Consider the following 23,073-nt stretch of genomic DNA (forward strand, 5'->3'; position numbering starts at 1 on the left):
CCTTTTTTTGGCTTGTTCGTCTTCCAGCAATTGGCATTCAGAGGTGTGCTACTCTGAACATGGAATTTCTATTGTAGCAGCTATTGATAGACCCATCCACACTGGATTTTATGTAAACATTTGCAAGAAGTGCTTTGCTGGAGCCAACTGAAAGCCCATCAAGTCCAGTATCCCATCCCTAATTTTAGCAGGCCAGATGCTTCAAGGAAGCTCACAAGCAGAGCCGAAAAGCAACCCTCCTCTTCAGTCGCACACAGTGATATACCAGGATTAGCTTTTTTCTGAATGGGAGAGTCCATTCTTAACGGATATGAATACATCGCATCAAAGAAGATCCTTGCTGGATTAGCCAAGGTGCCACAGTGCTATTTAGTTAGCCACATGCCTCTGAGAAACGCACAAGCCAGGGAGGTGAAATGGGGGCACCTAGCTGCTCTACTACAGTCAGACAACGCTAGTGCGGTGTGGCAATTAGAGTATCAGACTAGAATCTGGGAAACCCGCTTGCTGGGTGACTTTGGGCTAGTCACACACACTCAGGAAACCTACCTCACAGGGTTGTTGTGGGGATACGGAGAACCATATAAATCGCTTTGGGTCCCCTTTGTGGAAAAAAGCAGGATATGGCAGAAGACAGATGGAGAAAGGCAGGATACATACATACATGGTAGAAGAATCACAGTTACAAGGCGGGGGCTCCGTGAAAAGTTGCGATCCTCTAGTATACATGGGCGAAGATCCCCGTTCTAAGAGTTTTGGAACAATATATATAATTAACATAACTTTACATACCTATGGGAGAATTCATTAATAGTGTGTCAGTGGGCCAATTTTGCCATTAAAATGCCCAGCTAGTTTTATTGACAGGCTCCATCTGCTCACGATGCTTACAATAAGCATCCCCGTGTCAGTCTGGAACCTGAGTAGTGGCTGTGATTCAGCACCTGCCTATCTTTATGATCAAATACCGGCCCACCTTAACGCGGAATGAGCCAATGGGGAACGTCTTAAGAGTCTTACCATAGAGACATGGAAACGTTGACACAGTGTAAACTTCGGTAAACATTCAGAGCCGCTCTTGGTTGTGATTGGGGGGTGGGGGTTGAGGGGCGTCCCTCTATCCCTGGACGTCTCTGTGGTGAAGCCGCTCTACGAATCAAAAAGGCCGACGATAGCAACAAAGACCTTCCCAAGATGGTGGCCGCGCCGACTCTTCTACGTTCCTCCCTTCCCAGAAGGCATTTTTTTCTCGTTTCCCCTTCCCTCACTCGTGATCGGACTGCGCAGGCGCACAGCGGCCAACGATTCCCGTCGTGCTTTGGGGTTTCGTGAAGTGGAGCTCCGCGGGTCTCTCGTTCCTCTCCCCGATAGAAGTTTTTCAGCCAAAATGGCGGACGTGCTGGATCTTCATGAGGCGGGCGGGGAGGACTTCGCGATGGACGAAGATGGGGACGGTATGTGGCAGGGGCCCCAGGCGGGGGTGGGGAAGGGCTCCTTGCTGTGGGTCGGGATATTCCTGGAGATTTGGGGTCGGTGCCTGGTAGGGTTACCAGCTCCAAACTGGGAAATTCCTGGAGATTTGGGGGATTAAACATGGAGGAGACAGGGTTTGAGGACGGAAAGGACCTCATAGAGTCCACCCTCCAAGGTAGCCATTTTCTCCTGGTGAACTGATTTTTGTGGCCTGGAGATCAGTTCTAATTCCAGATCTCCAGCCAGCACCTGGAGGCTGGCAAACCTAGTGCCTGGGGGGGGAGGGACCTCAGCATGAGGTTGTAGAGGCCACCCTCCAAAACTCATGTTTCCGCAAGAGGAAGTGATCTCTGTTGTCTGGAGATGACTCGTGATTCCGGGAGATCTCCAGGCCCCCTGGAGGTTGGCAACCCCTTCCCCACAATGACCAAGACTTTTGCGTTTATTACTATTGAGGCTGAGTGAGGCCCCCTCTCAGGAAATTCGTGGCAGCTTCCTGTCTGGTCTCCTAAATCTCGCATTAGTAACAGCTGTGAGCTGTAACTTATAAAAGCTTATACCCTATCACAAATTTTGAGTCTTACAGGTGCTACTGGACTCTTGCTCTTTGCTGCTGCTACAGGCAGACTAAGACAGCTACCCATCTATCTCACATTAGTAAGTTCCTCCAAGGAGCCAGGGTAGTGTACGTGGTTATCCTTTCCCCATTTTTATTCTCACAACAGTTCTGTGAGGCAGAGAACCATTGTGGTGTAAATTTACAATATCGCGCTAGGCTTGGGGAGGCTTGGCTTCATATCTCCAGTCTACCTTGGGTGACCTAAAGTCGTAGTAGTAGTAATACTAAAAATAATAACTGCACTTATCTATCACTTTTCTAGACAGATAGTGCCCCACACAAAGCAATGAACAAATTCAGTGTATTCTAATCCCTACAATACAGCTGGGGAGCTGGGCCTGAGAGGAGTGGCTTACCCAAGGCCACCTATTCATGCAGTTGTAGGCCCATGATCCTTTTTCAGCCTAACCTAGTTGTTATGAGAATGACATGGGAGTGCATGTATGCTTCTCTGAGTTTCTGGGAGGAATGATGAGGTTAAATGTACCAAATAGATTAGGTTGGCCGACAGTCATCCAGTGAGATGTTTCAGGTGGGTAGTTAGTTGAAGAGCAAGATTGGAATCCAGTTACACCTTCGAGACCAACTAGATTTTTTTAGACCGCTCTATGTAAAATATGTTACATTGGTAACTGTGAGTTCCCCACTGAGACCTCAACCTCAGTTAGGTGGGGCTTTTCCAGTCAATCTCACTGAGCTGAATAATAATAATAAAATGAAGTAACCCCATTTATGCTACTTTGAAATCCCGACAGAGATGGTGAGAATGCAAGTACAATACATCAGACCTACTGCATATGTCAGGGGACAGTTTAAGGTAGCAGGGGAATGGAGAGCTTCTGTGGTAGCTTTACAGGCTGACAAACTTATTTGGTGGGCTGGATGCTATCTTGTCGGATACAAGTGTAAGAAAAAGTTGGATAAATGTGTAAGAAGCTGTTCTTTCAACACCCCCCCCCTTCAGATTTTTCCTTATAGTTCCTCTTTCCCATTTCTCTTAACATATCATCCTGCTTCCACTGCGTGAGTATAGCTTGGTTCTCCTGGAGGTGGCAAAACTTGCATCTTGATTGTGCTGCTTCAGGTGTGAGGGGCTGCCATTCGAAAGCTTGGACCTCAGGGTGAAAATTTGACTAGAGCCCATCTCCTTGACGTGCTTGTTTTCTACATCTGGGCTGTTTCTTACAGAATAGTATTGCATCCTGTGACCCTCTCAAGTGGTAGAGCCCAGACTCAGGTTGATCATTTCTGTGAAGAACTAGGCCGTTTCTTAGTCCCTCTGCCTTCTCCCACCCCCATCCTTTTTTTTTTTTAACTTGCTTGCTATTTCTATAGTTACGGTGTTTCTTATCTAACCAAGGAACGAAACCATCATCTGAAGGATAAATGACCATGTATGCAATTTTGGGGATGTTAGGCTTTATGCTCATATTCAAATTGTGGCCACCATATCTTATTTTATCTTTTTTCATTGAATAACTTGCTGATCATACTATATTTTTGCTCTGTGAATATCCTAGCAATTGAGTATATTGTATTCACTTGTGAACTATAAATCAACGACAACAATAATAGCAAACATTAGTTGCTTATGAGCAAACCTGCTTGTCGTGTGTGGTTTGTGTTGAGTGGTTGACCTGCTGTATTTATTCTCTCTCTTTCTAGAAAGCATTCACAAGCTGAAGGAAAAAGCTAAGAAGAGGAAAGGCAGGGGCTTTGGTTCTGGTAAGGTGTTTTCCTTACTTACTTTGAGCTGCGTTAATTTCATAGGTTCTGCCCATTGGCATGAATTTATCCGGTTGATTGACCTCTGTGCTAACTTGCAGTGAGGTCCCCCCCACCTTTCTGAGGACTGTTCATCTAAATGGCTTGTTCTTTTTTGTGTGTGGAATCAGAGGAGGGCTCCAGAGCCCGAGTTCGCGAGGACTACGACAGCGTTGAGCAGGATGGAGATGAGCCAGGCCCTCAGAGGTGTGAGTATCCCCAGAGTGCACATCTGCCCCCTGCACCCCTTGGTGGTTGTCACCACATGTTCCAGAGCTTTGTGGAATGGATGGACATGGATTACTTGCCATGGCCACAGTTAGGGTAATTTGTATGAGCACAGCTGATGGCTTCCTTTGTCTTGCACTCCATTGCTACAGCGGTGGAAGGCTGGATTCTCTTTGTCACTGGAGTTCATGAGGAGGCCACAGAAGAGGACATTCATGACAAGTTTGCAGAATTTGGTGAAATCAAGAACCTGCACTTGAACCTTGACCGGCGGACGGGCTACCTGAAGGTAGAGAAGCATGTTCAGTATTTTTGCAGAGAGATCCATGACCCTTGGTGGGTGTGCGCACATTCGCTCTCTTGCGCTCTCGCTCTCTCTCACTGACTGTGTGTGAAGGGACAGGAAGATCATTGGTGCATTCTTCCACTGCCCCAAAGCTTCCAGTTTACTCTTTGTGAAATATTGGGTAAAGAGTAACAACGTTAACGGCTTCAAGAAGAGGAGGGTATCAACAGCTGGAGCTGATTCACTTTATTCAGGAACCCCTTCCATGGCTAGGCATTGCACCTAAAGCAAAATAGAGAGATGGACCGAGTGGTGAGATCTGTCATCGAGGCAGGATACTTGGAAGGAAATGTAGAGAAGAGAAGTCATTTGTTACAGTGCAGAAGATAGTATGGTTTTGAATGGTGTTTAAATCCAGTTGCAGTCATCCTGGTCTTTGATTGCGTTTGTGAGAGGGGAGGTTTAATCTGCCTGCAGCCCCTGGCCGTTGGCTACAGCTAGATTGCCTGTTCCCACCATTTCTGCAATCACAAGTCAGCTATCTGTCAACAGGGCATGGAAGGTTAGTTCATATCTGGCTGGGAAGAAGGGGAGTGAGTAATTAATTTCTGAAAATGCTGGGTGTTGAGATGCGATCTGGGGGAGCATTCTTGGGAGACTGGCTTTCTCCTCGTCTCTCCTCTCCCTGTTCCCTCACAGGGTTATACACTCGTGGAGTATGAAACATACAAAGAAGCCCAGGCAGCAATGGAGGGTCTCAATGGGCAGGACCTTATGGGGCAGCCCATCAGCGTGGATTGGTGTTTCGTCAGGGGGCCTCCAAAAGGAAAGCGAAGGTGAGGTTTTTACAATGGTGGGAGAAAAGAGGCTGGTGCTTAGAATGAGCTGGCACTGTATAGCATGGTTCAGACATGATGCTATGGTTGTGTTAAGCTAACTGTGGTTAGTGTGATAGTCCAAATGCGGACCACTCAGTTAACCATGATTAGTTAAGAGTACATCAGCCTAGAATCTGAAACCTTGGTTTGTTAACCACAGTCTTAATTATAGTTTGTCAGGATGTGCCAGCTCTGATATCTTGGTTTGTTCCCTGGTGCTGCCCTTGCCGTAGTGCAAGCAAGGATACCATCCAGGTCTTAATCGAGGAAGAACAAAGATTATGAAACCATCATTTATCAAAGCAAACCAGTGATTGGTGCAAGTTAAGTTCTGGTCTCACGAACTAACCCGTTCAAATAAGCCAGGCATTTCTGTTATGAGTGGTTTGCAGCGCTGCTTTTCAACTGGCCATCTCCCCAAATAATGGGGAGTATTTTGCAAGGCAGAAGGAAAAAGCTATTGGTTTTCAGCCAAGGAATTGAAGCGGCACACCTGGGTGTTAGCTGGTCTCCAAGTTACTTGATTTTGCAAAAACACAGCCTATTGGGAGAAAAATTTCAAACTTCTTTTCCATTGTTTGTTCCTCTCAATGTGTGAGGTTTGCCATTTGCTTATCTCTATAGCCAGAAGAGGTGCTGAAGCGCAACGTGTGACTTGCTCAAGGTCCCTCAGTGAACTGATTCTAGGGCACTGGGTTGTGCATCCCTGTTACTATTCAGAGAAACTCAGCAGGAGTTTTAATCTTGTCTGTTTTATTCCAGGGGTGGCCGTAGGAGGAGCCGCAGTCCTGATCGGAGAAGGCGCTGAGAAGAACCCCCCTCCCCTTCACTGGTTCATAAGACAAGTTTTGTTGAACCTGAGGGAGGCACCAGTGTGTACTGGCAGGCCTGAGTGCTAGAATCTCTCTTGCCCCTGCCCCTCCCCAGGGATTATTTTTTAATGATGATATATATGCCCTACTGAGCATTTTTTCTATTTGTATCTGTCTCAAATTACAAGAGACTTCCCTTATTGATTTCCTTGGAAACACCACCGTTCCCTCTGTTACCATCGAGATCACTTGACTTCTTAGTTTGAGAAGGGACTCTGAAGCCAACACCAAGAATAAAAAGGCTTTTTTTAAAAAAAAGAAAAACCTAGAACAGTTGTATTAAGCTTCTTTCTACAAAATTAAATGGCTGGAGTGTTTAAAATGTGGCCCGTGGTAATTGACTATCATAACTGTAGTCCACCAAAATTTCCTGTGCTGAGTCTATGCAGTGTGCAGTGTCTGGGGTGGATAATTGTCCTCCCTGGGAACGGAATCTCTGGTTTTATTAGAAGGACCCCAGAACTTGATCTTTCTAGACCTCTCACAAAAGTTGGCCATTTTGGGGTACTGGTAGCTTCAGAGGAAAAGAGGAAATGATGGTTGTTTCCAGTTCAAAAAAGTTTAGTTAATGATATCCCCTGGAGATGATCCTCCTTCGCCACCAGTGAGCATGCAAGTGACTATTCGTAAGTCTGCCTTAAGCTCAGAGTTGCATTTTATTTTGAGCGTCCCTGATTGTGCTGCGCAGGTTCATGCCTGCTGCAGTATTCAGCAACCAAAAAAAAAAAAAGAGGAGGGAGCAACACGAAGAAAATGCTAAAAGCAAAGCTGGCATGCCACAACGTAATATCCTTTCAGTGGATATTTCCTTTCCCATGCATTTTCACTGGCAGGGCAGATAAGCCTTTAGTCCCCGTGGCTGGCTTGAAGGGAGTCCCCTGTGCTGTGCAAAGGGGCCCCTCTTGCCTTCATTTGAGAGTGCCAGAGGATCCAGCTGCTTGCTGGACTGCTGACTGTAGCCTGTCTGTAATGGTTGGGAACGAACTTCTCACCCTTAGGTGATCCCCCCACACCCTTTTTTTCTCCGCTCCTCACAGCCAGGGGTGTGTGTGAAGCCTCCCCACGTTGCACTTTGACCAGGCTTGCGTGGGGGAGTGGGGTGGCATGTTTGGTGCCTAAAGGGTTGCATCCCATGTGAAACTGCCTTTGCCAGAGGGCCCCCCCCAATGCTGCTTGGCCAGTCCAGCCATGCTGCTTCTCTTTCAAGAGTTGTGGAGAACACAGCAGGCGAGGAACATTCCTCCTCAGCTGGAGGTGGGAGCTTGCGCGGCAGCTCCCCGTCCTAGGACAGAGCAGCAGGGGTTTCACACCTTTGTCAGGTGCCTGCGGACCCCTGCTAATGGCTGCCTCTGTCTGGAGACGATTGCAGGTGTGGGTATGTGTGCTCATGCACTTCTCTGGCGATTCCCCTCCAAGCATCGGAAGAGGCAAAAGTATTTCCATAGGGCATTCCCAGTGTGTTTTGCAGGGTCATCTTAGGGGAACTACAGACGACTACACATTGGACTGGATCCTGCAAACGTGTTCTGCTTGTGGCAGTGCTATCCTACCCCAGCAGAGGGAGGCTTTCTGTGATGCAGGAGGCTCTTGCACCCTACCCACTCGCGCTCTAGTCTATGAAAGCTTATTCTAGAATACAAAACTGATTAGCCTTAGAAGCGCTTTAAACAAGGGTTGACTTTAAAGTGTTGCAGCGGGTAACTCTGTCCACTGGGTGGTGCTGTTACTTTTCAGTATGAAAATCCCTTCCAGTCCAAGTTTTCCCCTCCTAGGATTGGTGTTTTCTTTGTTTTTTTAATGCGGATAGGAGCTTTCAGTCTGAACTGTAAAGCAGGCAGGGCACGTCTTGCCTAGGCCAGTATTTCTCATATTGTTTGAGTTAGACCTTCCCCACCCCTGACCATAACCAACCATTTCACTGCAGAAATTCTTGCACTCAACTTTGTGTACCCAGGATGTAATGTTATGTGCTGGTATTTCTCGGTCGGACTGTGTTAAAAAAGGGGTAGGGGAACATCCTTTAATACTACCTCATGCATCCCAGCATTAAGATCCTAACCCACTGCAACATGAATGCCCCCCCATCCTATGCCCTAGCTTGAGAACCATTGACTTAGGCCCACACCCCAGCCAGCCTCATCAGTCAAGGACCCAGCGTGTCATAAGATGGGAAATAACTGCAGGTAGCTTAGGCAAGTGAGCCCAGCTGAACAACATGGGAGGTCAAAAACGCAGGCAGCTTGGGAGGGCAGAGTGAGAGGAGTGGAGGAGGCTCGTGGTGGTTCTTACAGCTGGAAGAACCATCAGCTGCTGGAGATTTCTTTGCATAATAACATTACAATAACATTTGACTTATATAGCCGCCCTTCAGGACTACTTAACGCCCACTCAGAGCAGTTTACAAAGTATGTCATTATTATCCCCACAACAGAACACCCTGTGAGGTGGGGGGCTGAGAGAGCTAGAAGCTGTGACTGACCCAAGGTCACCCAGCTGGCTTCAAGTGGAGGAGCGGGGAATCAAATCCGGTTCTCCAGATCAGAGTCCTGCACTCGTAACCACTACACCAAACTGGCATGTGGGCATGCTCTTTAGCTCCATCCTCCCTTGCAAGCTGGAACTTTATTGACTCGTTCTTGTGTTAGATTGTGGTTAACGGTGTATGAGTAAGCTGACCTTTGGGCATATGTAACAAGAGACAATGAGTAACAAGCAAGGGACAACAGGAGCCTCTTTGAGAAAATATTCTGTATTTATTGGTTGATGGCGTTGACGGTTAGAACTATTGATGTAGAAACTTTCTGGGCCTGCTGATAGGCGCATTACAGCCATCTAGTTGCCTGCATCCAGAAACAAAGGCAAAATATTTAAGGGTGAGAATAGAGTAGACAAGAGACTCCTCCTGTCCCTTCAGATAAAGCTCTCTACCATCTTTCTCCTGTACAATGGCAGCTTTGCGCCTGGTGGACTTTCCCCCACAGTAAATTCTGCTTTGTACTTCTCTCGGATATCTTCTGGCTGCCTCACTGGCATTGTGGTGGAAGCACGGAAGGAGCTGGTAAACATGGAAGACGCTTCTGGTTCTTTTTTCTTCCGACCGCAGCAGCAGCCCTGCTTGCTTTCCACCCGGAAGTGCACAGCAAAGAGGCCATAGATGATGGGGTCAAGGCACGCGTTGAAGAGGCCGAAGAGGAAGAGGATGTGGCTAAGGGACGGGGGAACCTGCTCTCTGGTCAGCATCTCCGGGGAGAACCAGTACCAGAGGCCAAGCATGTAGTAGGGTGTCCAACAGACGACGAATGTCAAGACAATGACGACGGACATTTTCAGGGTGCGCATGCGTGCCCGGGGAATGTTGTTGTAGGAGCGACGAAGGTGGAACTCTCTAGACTTGGGTGGAGCTGCAGGAGGATGAGGGAGATGAGAGAGACAAGGGGTGGAACATGCAGGCGGCCATCTAAATTGCACACACTGGATTTTCTAAGGAGCCTACAAGACACAGCCTTCCTCTGTCATTTGTCATTCCCAACTAATATTCAGTGGCAAGTGGTCTCTGAATGTACAAGTTCCATTTCGGAGAGTTGTTGACAGATCTTTTATGAATTAGTTTAATCCTCACATAAGGCCATCTTAGCTATTGACCATCATTGCATCTATAGCAAGAAATTCCCAAAGTTTTTCTAGTGTTACGTAAAGTGGGTTGGATCTGGACTATCCACTAACAGAAGGCGCTTTTCCCCGGTGGAACAGAACTTTCCAGCCTCCCTCCCTCCGCAGTCCATTGAACTCCCCCCAGCAAATGCAGCTCTTAGGTGATAAGGGAGCCTCATGGATGGCACCAGGGGTGGCAAACGGGTGGTCTGTAGCCAGAAGGGAGAATTGGTGTGAATTACACACCTGTGAAGGGGAATATCTAGTCTGGATCTAACCCCACGTACTTCCTTCTGTTCTGAATCCACTGCCCTCTTGATGTTAAGTGATTCCCAGATTCAGCTATTATGGGAGAGAAATCTCTCCCTCCATTTCATGTGCTGTTTGTAATTTTATAAGCCTTGAGTGCTCTGCTTCAAACTCGTTTCTCCAAACTAAAGAGCTCTGTTACCCTGGGAGGAATGTAGAACATTCTGTATGTCTTCAAAGATGTTCCATCTTTAATACTGCCTCGTGCATCCCAGAGCCATCGGACTTGTACTGCAGACAGCCCAGGCCCAGAGAGAACAAGTTAGTAATTGTTCTCTCTATCCTTTTTCTGTCTTTTCCCATATATGTTCCCATTAATTTATTTTACAAATTCAGACCTCTTTCACTTTGCCTCAACTCGCATGCCTCCCAGAAGTTTCCTCTGGCTGTCTTGCCGACCTCTGCCCAACCATTTCCACTCCTTATTCTTGTGAATAAAAGTTTTTCTTCTTTCCACTTCCTTGTCGTTAGATTTTTTTAAAAATCCCACCCTTGTTCCAGAGCTCACAGTGCAGCCTACATCGCTCTCTGCCCACTGCCCTGAAGGGAAGCGCCATGTGGTTGGCACCTCCCCTGTTGACCTTACCACAAGCTTTCTTCATCTTTCTCGATATCTCAATGAAGATGCGGGAATAGCAGACGACCATTATCAGCAACGGCAGCAGGAAGAGGAAACAGAAGGTGAACATGTTGTAGAGTATTTCTTGCCAGTGAGCATGAAAACTTCCCACAGTGGCACACTGGATGAAGTAGACAGGCTGGGAACGGCTGACAGTGTGGAAGACGAACATCTGGAAAGTACCACCCACAAGAAAGACACAAATTGGAGCTCAAAATTCTAAAAGAGGCTATCTGGTTAGAGAACAAGGTATTTCCTTCCTTTGCTCCATAGCAAGCAATTTTGGGTTTGGTTTTGACAACTGGTTTGCTCTGAAACCATGGTGAAGAGCTGTATGTCTGCAGTTGCTCTCCATCTGTTTTGCACGGCATGCTCAAAAGTAAAGTGGCCTCAAGAAACTGCTATAACTATTGTTTGTTAATTGTAAGGAATCATTAATTGGCACAAAGCCATGGTTCTGCAAACCAGTTCCAAACCAGAGAGCAGTGACAGTTCAAAAATCATGTCAAACTAGTATGCGCAGTCGTGGGACTGGATTATTCAGGTGTGCTAACGATGGTACTTTGCACAAGTGTAAGATGCAACTGTTAGTGGAACAGATCCAGTCCACTCTTTGCAATGCTATTTCAAAAGATGGATTCTGGTTCTGGCTTGCTGGCTGGCTGCAAACTATGGCTTGTCAATTTCAGACATCACACCAAACTAGGGTTGCCAGCTCTGGGCTGGGAAATACCTGGAGATTTGGGGAGGTGGCGCCTGGGGAAGGCAGGGTTTTGGAAGGAACTGGAGCACAGCAGGTTATAATGCTATAGAGTCCAACCTCCAAAGCTGCCATTTTCTTCAGCAAAATAGCAAAGAGTCCAGTAGCACCTTTAAGACTAACCGACTTTGTTGTGTAGCATAAGCTTTCGAGAATCACAGTTCTCTATGCTACAATAAAGTTGGTTAGTCTTAAAGGTGCTACTGGACTCTTTGCTATTTTGCTACTGTAGACTAACACGGCAAACTCCTCTGGATCGTTTTCTTCAGGGAACTGATCTGGAGATCAGTTGTAATTCTGAGGGATCTCCAGGCCCCACCCAGAGGTTGGCAACCGTATACTAGTTAAGCCAGTGCATTTAACTGATGTCAGTTGAGACCAAACATAGGGGTAAAGCTCCACCTAAAAGCACACCAGCATAGTGCATTCTTGCAAACGATTCCATGAAAGCTTACCCACCCATACCTAGCTGTGTTGTGATCGCTGCTGGCCTGTTCGAGTTCCCACTTGGCCACGGAAGCTTGCTTGGTGACCTTGGGCCAGTCCACACTTTCAGCCTTAACCTTCCTCAAAGGCTTCTTGGGGAGAAAGATGAGGTTTAAATGAGGTAAATAAAGAATAAAAGAGTCCAGGGAGGGAGACGGCAGGCAATCTACCACAGCTGACTAGATGCGGGCATTTACAAAGCTGGCGTGGGAACTCCCTGTTTTGAAGCAGGGAGAATGGCGTTCAAATGCTTCCTTAGGCATATGAGTCACATACGATCCCAAAAGCCTTTTGTAAGGATACAGTTGGATAGTCACCTGTATGTTGCCCTGAGTTCTTTGAAAGTCAGCTGAGATTCAAAGCTCAATAAAATAATTACATATAAAGTGTGTGCCCTGTGCAAAAATATGATGCCTTTCCTATTAGCCCAGGCTGACCTTGAAGGAGTTTGAACAGAGAAATGGAACAGCCTGATACATGCTTTTGTGGTACTTCAAGACGCAGTCTTTTAATTACTTGTTTTAATAAAGGAGTCACTTCTGACAGCCAATTTGCATCAAAGGAATTTGCTGGCACCCACGTCAGTGAAGTTTGTGGGTTCAACTGTTGTGTGTCTGTGTGATCAGATTTCCGCAAGGATAGCTGAGGTGGGTTAGCCGTGTTGGTCTACAGTAGAACAGCAGCATTTGAGTCCAGCGGCACCTCAGAGACCAACAACGTTTTCAGAGTATAAGTGTCTGAAGAAGGGAGCTCGGACTCCCGAAAGCTTACACTCTGAAAATCTTGTTGGTCTCTAAGGTGCCACTGGACTCAAATCTAGATTTCCGCACTTTGTAAGGCCGAAGGATGTGGGCAGGACTTTTTTTCTAGGAAAAGAGGTGGTGGAACTCAGTGGGTTGCCCTCGGATAAAATGGTCACATGGCTGGTGGCCCCACCCCCTGATCTCCAGACAGAGGGGAGTTGAGATAGCCCTCCGCGCCGCCAAGCGGCGCGGAGGGCCATCTCAACTCCCCTCTGTCTGGAGATCAGGGGGCGGGGCCACCGGCCATGTGACCGTTTTCAAGAGGTTCCAGAACTCCGTTCCCCCACGTTCCCCCTGAAAAAAAGCCCTGGCTGTGGGGCATTTCTACCTCGCTGCCCCCATCCATTCATTCCATTGTGATAACATTTGAGTTGCGCAAGCCTTTTGTCTTCCATCAAGAATGGGAGTGGCTGTGGCTCACTGGTGGAGCATCTGCTTGGCATGCAGAAGGGGTGTTGTCTGTGAATACGGAAAGCTGCATCTCAGATAACAAGGTTTTAATTTTTGTATTGTGATGATATATTTTTATCTTATTATGTATTGTATCTTTTATCAACTTGTATTATTATTATACTGTTGTGACCAGCCCTGAGCCCGCTTGTGAGGAGGGCGGGCAAAATCTAATAAATTAAATTAAGGGCCCAAATTTAATCCCTAGCATCTCTAGTTAAAGGAACAGGCAGTAGGTAAAGTGAAAGATGTCTGCATGCGACTCTGGAGAGCCACTGCCAGTCTGAGTAGACAATACTGTGATGGACCCAGGGCTTTTTTTCAGCTGGAACGCGGTGGAACGGCGTTCCGGAACCTCTTGAAAATGGTCACATGGCTGGTGGCCCCGCCCCCTGATCTCCAAGCAGAGGGGAGTTTAGATTGCCTTCCGCACCTGGAGGGCAATCTCAACTCCCCTCTGTCTGGAGATCAGGGGGCGGGGCCACCAGCCATGTGACCATTTTCTCCGAGGGCAACCCACTGAGTTCCACCACCTCTTTTCCCAGAAAAAAAGCCCCGGATGGACCAAATATAAAGCAGTCTCATGTATTCATATGTTAATAGAAGAGGAAAGCAGTTAATGACTCCAGGAAGTGAGAGTGAACCAAAGTCAACTTTTTATTTTAACTTTCATTGTCTACTTTTCTCTCCAAAGGGGACCCCAAGTAGCTTGTAACAGGGCTTTCCACTCCTCCATTTTATTCATTTTATTGCCGATTGTGAAGGTAGAATTTCCAAAGAGGATTTTGAAAAAGCATAGAAGGCCCCAAGTTTTAATTCTAAAATTTTAACAGTTCACCTTAACTCCTTTAAGATATTACACAGAAGCTATTTAACTCCAATGAGAATTGCTAAATTTAAAAAAAATTGAACTTAAAATGTTGGAAAGATTGCGGGCAGACAGGAGACTTTTTACACTGTTTTTGGCTTTGCCCCACCATTAAAAAGGTTCTGGAATAACATATTATTGCAAATAGAAAGTATAGTGGGCCAAGAGATTCCAAGAAATCCAGAAAATATTTTTCTAGAAATAGATTTGTTAAGACAAGTAGATAAAAACAAACTGGTTACAATAACAACTTTGTTAGCATTTGCTAGGATAGAGATTGCCAAGAAATGGGGAAATAAGAAAGGGCCCTCACTACAAAATTGGTACGATTCCATCTGGAACCATTTTATATTGGGTAAAGTGGATTGCTCTATAGGCATTCAGGATTTGGAAGCTTATAGAAAAAAATTTCAAGCAATTTGGTTTCCTATTGTGCAATTTTTACAGGAAAAATGGTATGGAACTCCTTAGGAATTGTTATATTTGGGGTTTTGTATGGTTATGTTTTAAGTTAATGTGTACAAAGGAGAAGTTTGTATATACACTGGTGTTGGTTTGGTATTGTCATATTAAAAAAAAAACTTTCGAATAAAGTTAAAACAAATTTTTTAAAAATCCTGTGAGGTAGGTTAGACTGAGAGATTAGCATAAGATCACCCAGCGAGTTCCCATGGCAGAGTGGGGATTCAAACCTGGTTCTCCAGATCCTCGTCCGATGCTTTGACCACTGTGCCACACGAGCTCTCGTCTTTATTGCCTACCAATTCTTCTGCCTTCCAATCTCAGCAACATGTTTTTCCTGAAGGTCCACTTTGAAAAGGAAATTAATTGCTTGCAAGCTAGCGGCTCATCACCTAACCCCTAAAATGGCAATCACAGATGCCATTTGGCTTGCATTTTTTTTGTCTCTAGCTATGGCAAATTTGAATGGGGTACCTTTCAGTGGGAAAGGTCTCCAGTGGCTGATCTCCAGCATCTTTAATATGGCCTATAACCCTAATTAATTCCTCCCTCCTGCATTGTTATAGCCACTTACCTGAGGTAATGCCAGAAGCAAACTCAAGGCCCAGGCCATGCACAACATGACTTCCTTCTTTTTCTTGGTCTCACCAACACTTAAAGAGGATTCAAGATGGCCACCCTAGCATCAACGATATGACTAGAACCCTAATTAACTCCACCCCCTGTATTGTTATGGCCTCTTACCTGAGGTAATGCCAGAAGCAAACTCAAGGCCCAGGCCACACACAACATGACTTTGTTCTTTCTCTTGGCCTCACCCACACTTAGAGGATTCAAGATGGCCGCCCGGCGGTCTAGGCTGATCACCACTGTGACAAAAGCTGAGGCATACATAGCCACCAGCTTCAGGAACATGAGAAGCCGGCAGGCTACGTCCCCGGCATACCATTGCACGGTGATGTTCCATACTGCATCCAAAGGCATTACCACGAAGGTTACCAGTAGATCTGCTGCAGCCAGGTTCATGAGAAGGATTCGAAGGTGGGGTCTCTTGTGGTATTTCTGGGTGATAGTCCAGAGCACAGCAATGTTGAAGAAAGCAGAGGAGAGGAAGAGGACTATGGTGATAGCTACTCGGACTTTGGCAGCTGTGGAGAAAGTGGGCAACTGGAAGAGCTCCTCTCCTGAGCAACTACCATTGGTTGTACCGTCAGCCCAGATCTCCTCTATGCTATTGGGTTTCCCATGGCTTTGGTTGTCTACGATGCTCAGCCCTGATTCCACCATTTTGTGGACCTTCATTGGGAAGGTGGTGTTCATCCGGCCGGTGTCAAGCCTTCCCCAGACGAAGATAGCGTCCTGCACCGGACCAGCACAAAGATCCGGCCAAAATCAGGGGATCCCGATTTGGCTGGTCCCTCGCCAGTCCTTTGGGAAGCCCCGCTCTTTCAAACCCTTGGCAGAGCTGGCAGATTTTTGGCATGGTTCTTTGCTCAGACAGAGCCACTGCTACACAGGAGTTGTCCAGACCCTGCCGTGAACTGAGCGGATGACACCTTCTGCTGGATTCAGTGGGTTTTATTCCTTTTTCTGCTGTAGATTTTATCCTGCCGAAGAACACGTGTGATAAATAGCCCTGAAATGCTCGACGATCCTCACTTGTAGATGCCCTGTTAAAGAGGCTCCCCCCTTGAAAAAAAAATACTATTCTATTTTCTATTTAATTTTGTGGCAGGAGTGGCAGAATTCAGTCTATTTCAAGGTCTGTGTCATCCAAGACTTGAACGCACCATTGAACATCCAACACAGCCCCTTCCTGGGCAAGAGTGCCACAGTTTTAGACCGTGTGCCACAGTTTTGCCTTCTCCCTTTGCCCCCTTTCTCTCCTTTCAGTGCATTTGTAGCATGTTCCTTGCAACCCGGGCACCAGCACTATTCCAGGAACCTGTGAAAGGAAGGAAATTCAGCTTTGCTTTAAGTTCACTCGGCCCTTTTTCAGGATTCCTCCTATAAAAGCGGTGGCAGTAAGGAAGAAACAAGTCTGTAGTAAGCTTCTCTGCCAGTAGGGGGCGCTATGTGTGTGTGTTTTTATTTGTTGGCGCTCAAACTCCTGCTATACGTTCAGGGCCAGTATCAACTCGTGGCAAGGTGGGGAAGCTACCAGGGCGGGCCCACGGCTTCTGGTGGTGCCCACTGCTTCTTATTCCTTAGTCATGCATCATCTCTTCTAATGCTTGCATTCAGACCCCTCCACTGCCTGCTTGTGAGTGCTTTGCCACCTCTGCTTCCTGGTGCATATGCTGCCTAGCGCTACTGGAGGACATTGGGGGTGTTGCAGTCCTAGCTGTACTCAGCACTGAAGTGGGCAAAGGAGAGCTTGAAGTGGGCAGAGGAAGGACACACAGGCAGGCAGGAGCACATGGGCAGGAGGGCAAGAAGGAAGAGCCTAGTAGCGGGCTGGGGGGGGGGCTGAGCACTTTCTGTCCAGCCCTCCCCCTCGAAACTGGAATCAGTCCTGTAAAGAGTAATACAAACTCAAGCAACCAACTTTAGGTAATTCACCTAGTGCCTTACAGGGCATGCATGAAATTAAACATGGTTTTTTGTAGGGCTGTCCCCCAGTTAAAGATATCTTAGTTCTATGAGTTTCAATAAACTGATTATTATTAAATCTGTTAAATCTGCATACATTGGTAAATGAATACAGCTACTGAAAAGACATACTTCTACATGTTTTGATGGTAGAGAGCACCCTCAGGTCGTAGCTGACTTAAGGCGACTCTTGGAGGAGTTTTCATAGCAACAGAAGTGGTTTGCTGTTGCCTGCCTCTGCAACCCTGGTCTTTGTTGGAGGTCTCCCATCCAATTACTAACCAATTCTGATCCTGCTTAGCCTCAGAGATCTGATGAGATCAGGCTCACCTGTGCTATCCAAGATCAAAGTTTTATATAATGCCAAATTGCCTATACATGTTGCAGCACCTTAGAAGAGGGATTGCTTCTTGTTGTGTGGGAGAAGGTAGAATGACTCTTCTAAAATGGCACCTGCCATCTAATTCTTTTGTATTTAAAAAGTTTAAGATTTTTTGGAAAAAAACGTTGCCCCGTTAATTAGAGACACCAAAACGTTTTTCAATTGATCAGCCAGTTAAGTTAGCTAGACACTGTCGTCCTGGTTTTAATTACAAGTTTCTGAAGCTTTAAAATCGGAGAGGGATGGAAATATTTTGTCTTATTGCTGTTTGGGAAAAAACCGAGCAAAACCTTCATCCCATCATGACGTGGAACAGCAATCTTATTTCAATCAAGCTGCCTGCACTTGGGTTTTTCTTTAATTTAGTTTTCCAATTAAATGCAACCCCTCTGCAGCTGCCACTTCACTGGCCTGCCACCTTTTTAACATTTTATTTTTAGCTCAGCTGCTGCTTAGCTCCGCCGGTAGCTGATTGATTCAGGTGCTGCCGGGGAAGAATGAAAAAGGAATAGGAGATAAGAGGAACAAGAAGGTACAGAGCGATTTCCAGCTGTGGAGACAGCCAGTGGGTAGCCAAGCATGCTAAAAGAATGGCAATCCCAAGTTCTATTTTTCTCTACTTCCCTTCACAGCCGGGGATGTTCCTGAAAAAGATGCCAAGCATTGAAATCAAACAAAGGACTGAGACAGGCAATGAAAAAGGAGGTGGGGTACAGAATTGCTTCTAAATCAAATAAGCAAGTCAGGAGTCTTTCCTTCTCTACCGAGTCACCACCAGAAAAATGCAAACAGAACCCCCCCCCCTTTTCACAGCTGAATGCAGGGACATGCATTCCTTTATTCTCATGCCCGGCACCACTTTGCAACCCCTGGATCCACCACCTTGTCGAAGGATCTTCCCTGCCTGCTGTGTACATTGATCTTTTGCTCTGTAGAGGGCCTGTCCTTCATTAGCTTACCGACTAAAAGGGTGCTGCCTGCCCTTTAGTTAAAGCTGTATTAGAAAAACAGAGAATCGGACATTGTGGATCCCTTCTGCTACCAGTGGTGCTTTCCCTTGACACAAGCGGACTTCCCTTGATGTGAGAGGTTTCTTGTGTCCAGGGAAGGCTCCGTGCATAGAGGAAAATGCAGTTAGCTGAATGGGTCTGTGGGATCCAACCCAAAATTGTCCAACAATAGCTTATTCGCAGTTAAAAATATGACTCGGGTGCAAAATGGGGCAAGCATTTACACTGAAAGGCTTTAGGAACAAGTGGCTTCCATTCCTCACTCAGAGATTGGGGGTAGGAGCCAAAACCTGAAGATTGTCAAATCTAGCAGCTCACCATAACAGCCTTTTAACAAGACACAACTAGAGGCCTGTTATTGGGCCAATAAACACTGTACAGAGGCCAAAGTTGCCTCCGAGTGCTGGTATTCAGAGGTTAACTGCCTCGGCATATGAAGATTTTCTTGAGTCACCCTAGCTAGTAGCCACTATTGGACTTCTCCATCATGAATCTGTGAATTCCACAGTTTAATTTTGTCGAATGAAGAAGTATTTCCTTTATCTATTGGTATGCATTGCTATCCCTTAAGTTCCAGCTCCCTTCCCTAGAGCTCTAGAAGTTAAAGTTCTGAGTGGCGAATGCCTGTCTCTTGCCTCCAGCACACATCAACACCAAGAGGCAGTATGGAGTAGTGGTTAGTGTGTCAGACCAGACTTGGTGGTCAAATTCAGTCATCCTCTTTCAGCCTTTGTCATGATCAAAGGGAAGAGAAGAGAATGACAGACACAGTGACACACTGGTGGGGGACTTGTTTGACAACAGCTGGCAGAACAATTACGGTTTTCTAGCATATCTTTAAAAGGCTGTCTTTATGGTCGTCCAAACAGAACAGGCCCAACAACTGCTGAGTAATGAAAATGGCCTAGCTGTCAGGCTCACACCCTAAAGGGTGCAGGCTTATCTACAAAACAGGATCTCAGAGGCAAAAGATGAGAAATGGAAGCAACCGCTGGAGTGTGTGTCAGAGACAACTTACAAAATGCAGGGCTGTGTGGACGTGACAGATGACCAGGCAGACCGTCTGGCTAACGGCTTCTGCTTAGGCAACCGCTTGAGGGGACCTCAGAGAGTTAAGCAAGAAAAAGTTGCGATGGCCACATCTGACTTATGCACGCGCTCCAGCTTCTTAGGTTTGCTGCCCTGCGTACCTAATCTGATTCATGATAGTGGGGCAGAGTTACAGGTATAAGGAAAGGAACACTTAAATGTTATTTGTTTATTTACTTCACTTATACCTTGCCTTTCTTCGCAGGGGGGATCCAAAGAGGCTGACATCGTTCCCCTCCATTTTATTCACACAGCAACCCTGTAAAGTAGGTCTGGCTGAGAGATTATGACTGGCCAGCAAGTTTTCCTGGTGCAGTGGAGATCCGAACCCGGGTCTTTCAGACCCCAGTCTGACACTGACCACTACACCTCATTGGCTGTCAAACATTGATATCAAACAGGAAAGTATTGCATGATTGGTGGTTGCTAGGAGGAGAATGGAGGATGGATCTCCCCATCCCATGGTAAAACGGCAAAGGAAAATTACTGATCTGGAGGGGTGGGCATGAGATTTCAAGTATTTATTTATTTACGTCATTTATAGTAAAACCTCCCTGTCAGAAAACTTCGCAGAACGAGACGAGAAACAGCCAGATGATGTGCATCACATCTTGTGTTTTGATCTGCACGCCACTGAATTGACCGGGTTGGCCGTCTTAGTGGGTCAGAGAGCCACTCTGTTACCAGCAGGGCTTTCGTCCTGTGCAAAGAAAGAGCCTTTTTATGACGCAGGGACCCACAGAAGGCTCTCTGAGCTGAAGAAAGCCCTGCTGGCCTGTTACATGAGCAGAACTGCATGATCCAATCCAGTATCACCGGTCACATAAAGACCGGTTGCAAGTGGCCTGTTTTCACGGAACAACCTTAGCTTACCTTTTGTTAGCTTTCTGCCTTGAGGATGGATGCACCCTCATCCAGAGGGAATCCACAGCTTTAAACCAGGACAGCTTGAATTTATTTTTATTTTACTTACTTTCTTGATACCCTGCCTTTCGCCCCATCATCCTCTCCTGCAGTTTATCATCACAACAACCCTGCGAGGTAGGGTATGCGAAGATGGCGTGACTGGCCCAAGGTCGCCCAGCAAACTTCCGTGTCAGAGTGGGGATTCAGTCTCCCAGATTTTAGTCCAACACGGTAATTGCTACCCACGCTGGTGCAATGAAAACACAATGCAGTGAATCGAGAACCTTCTGGCTTGTGTACTGCGGGGTTTGGGTGGCGATCCCTGGTGCGAGAATGGGAGCTGTTACAAGTGGCTGTTTTTATTTGTGAAATGTTAGAGGGTGTACGTCAGTCCCAGAGGAAGAGGACTTGTACGACAGCCCTGATCTCCTGGAATCAGCACTGCCAGGGAGCTAGCTTTTGCGTATCACCAAACCGTTCCATCAGCTGGATGTTAAAAAATGGGCAGAAAAGGAAAAGCTGTAGGGTTGGGTCGTGCTTCTGCTGAGGCTCTCACATCAGCAGAAATTCAATTTAAAAGGTGTGACAGTCGCTTGTGTTAAGCTGGGCTTATTGCAGGGGTCCCCACACGGTGCCTGTGGGGTGCCACGGCAATAGGGTTGCCAGATTCAGGTTGAGAAATTCCTAGAGATTTGGGGAGTGGGAACCTGGAGAGGGTGGGGTTTGGGAAGGGGAGGGGCCTCAATGGGATATAATACAATAGCAGCCATTTTCTGCAGGGGAACTGATCTCTATTGCTTGGAGATCAGTTGTAATTCCAGGAGCAGATACCACCTGGAGGCTGGCCATCCTACATAGCAACTACCAACACCTTTCCTGGTGCCAAGTGTTTTTAGAAAGTGGTAGGGTTGTCAGCTCCAGGTTGGAAAATACCTGGAGATTTGGGCTGGGGGCTGGTGGTCTGGAGAGTGCAGGGCTTGGGGACAGAAGGGACCTCAGCATGGTATAATGCCATAGACTCCACCCTCCAAAGCAGCTCTTTTCTCCAGGTGAACTGATCTCTGTGGCCTGGAGATCAGTTGTAATTCCAGGAGATCTCCAGCCACCACCTGGAGGCTGGCAACTGTAGAAGTGGGTGAAGACAGGTAGCTGCAGGAGTTTTGATTGGCTGTGCAGATTTTAAAAATGCTGCTTCTGCAACCACTGCCCCTACAGCACAAGGTTCTTCACTGTGTGAGTGAAGAGAAGCTGTAGCAGCCATTTTGTGGGTGCACCTACCATGCTGTGTCAGAATTCCAAAGGTGCCCACAGGGTTGGAGACCCCTGACTTATTGAATCCCCACTAGCATTTCTGCTTGCACAAGATGTTGCACAACTATATTTAGGGAGGAAAACACTAGGTGATGACACGATCTTGCGCATGTAGAACTATGTGGAGTCTGTTTATGTTTCTACTTGCGCATTGCCATATCCAAGCCATGGTTAATACAGGGCATAGTGGAATCTCTAGCGGCAAAATGTGGCAGTCTTAAAACAGAGACTCGGAAAGCTCTTTGCAAAAGAACCATGTTTGCACCAAGGGTGAAAGATTTCAGGATACATCAAAGTGCCTGAGGTCCGAGAAGCAAAGGCAACTTACGATCTTTTGCACTGGGCACAAACAAGCTTATTTGGCAAAGACTTTCTTGCCTCAACATTGTAAGACGGTCCCATATTGTGGCTTGCCCATCAATGCCCTTCTATTCCTCCTCCTCCCTTTTTGTTTAGCATCCAGCTTGAAGAAGAGTTCTGTTGCACTCAAAAACGTGTTCACTTGTTGTTTATTCTGAAAAAATATCCTGAACATGTAAATCTGCCTCTAGGTCCTTCTAACTTGGTATTGTCTGCCCCCACAAGAATCAGCTAGCTGTCCAGGGTCTCAGGCACAGAAATGTCTCCCAGCACTAGCTGTGGGTGCCAGAGGGATGAGCAGGGCTCCTTCTGCATGAAAAACAGCTGTAACCTCACTGAACTGTTATTTCTGCTTGGGTGCTAATCCTGACAAAGTGTCACTCATAAATTTAGGAGAGAGGAGATCAGGTTTAGCAACCTCTCTGTTCTTTCACTGGATTGCTAACCTGGACAACAAAAAAAGTGAGCCAGAGTCTCTCTATACAAGACATCTGACATGTGAAAAACATGTGCCAGGAGATGCAATGTTAGCCGGGAAGGGTACTTGAGAAAGACAGAGTCAACGGCAAGGCAAAGGTGAAGATGAAATTAACAAACCCTCTGAGGAGCGATCTCTGCTGGCTCTGTCTTTTTAAACTATGCTTCCCGGTTAACATTGCGTCTACCTACACTTGACAAGCATACACTGAGGCATCTTGTGTAGAGAGACAGACTTCTTCTGTTAGAGTTGCCATCTTAAACTGAGTTCTGAGCATGTGCAGAACGTCTTCCTTGCCATGGGAAGCACGTTTATTTTCCCAGAAAAAAGGAAGAAGGAGGGAAGGTGGCACTGAAGAGAAGCTTCAAGAGGAGATTACAATGTGATTGTGGAAATGGAGTTCATTCACAAATTCAG

At 46.6% G+C, this 23,073-nt stretch overlaps 2 protein-coding genes across 2 annotated transcripts; one reads left to right on the plus strand and one right to left on the minus strand.

Annotated features, from left to right (window-relative positions):
- Positions 1-1,292: 1,292 nt before the first annotated feature.
- On the plus strand, positions 1,293-6,436 carry RBM8A (RNA binding motif protein 8A). Its single transcript, XM_054980237.1, has 6 exons — positions 1,293-1,454; positions 3,758-3,817; positions 3,988-4,065; positions 4,237-4,373; positions 5,070-5,206; positions 6,011-6,436. Exons 1-6 carry the CDS (start codon positions 1,388-1,390, stop codon positions 6,054-6,056), a joined length of 525 nt encoding a protein of 174 aa, XP_054836212.1. The 5' UTR covers positions 1,293-1,387; the 3' UTR covers positions 6,057-6,436.
- Positions 6,437-8,860: 2,424 nt separating this feature from the next.
- Positions 8,861-16,222, minus strand: LOC129338974 (gonadotropin-releasing hormone II receptor-like). The gene is made up of 3 exons (XM_054993557.1): positions 15,273-16,222; positions 10,667-10,871; positions 8,861-9,521 (listed from the first exon to the last, which is right to left on the minus strand). The coding sequence occupies exons 1-3, from the start codon at positions 15,846-15,848 to the stop codon at positions 9,031-9,033; spliced, it is 1,272 nt and encodes a 423-aa protein (XP_054849532.1). The 5' UTR covers positions 15,849-16,222; the 3' UTR covers positions 8,861-9,030.
- Positions 16,223-23,073: the final 6,851 nt, after the last annotated feature.

This window comes from Eublepharis macularius, chromosome 1, assembly GCF_028583425.1.
Source record: "Eublepharis macularius isolate TG4126 chromosome 1, MPM_Emac_v1.0, whole genome shotgun sequence".
Classification (NCBI taxonomy): Eukaryota; Metazoa; Chordata; class Lepidosauria; order Squamata; family Eublepharidae; genus Eublepharis; species Eublepharis macularius.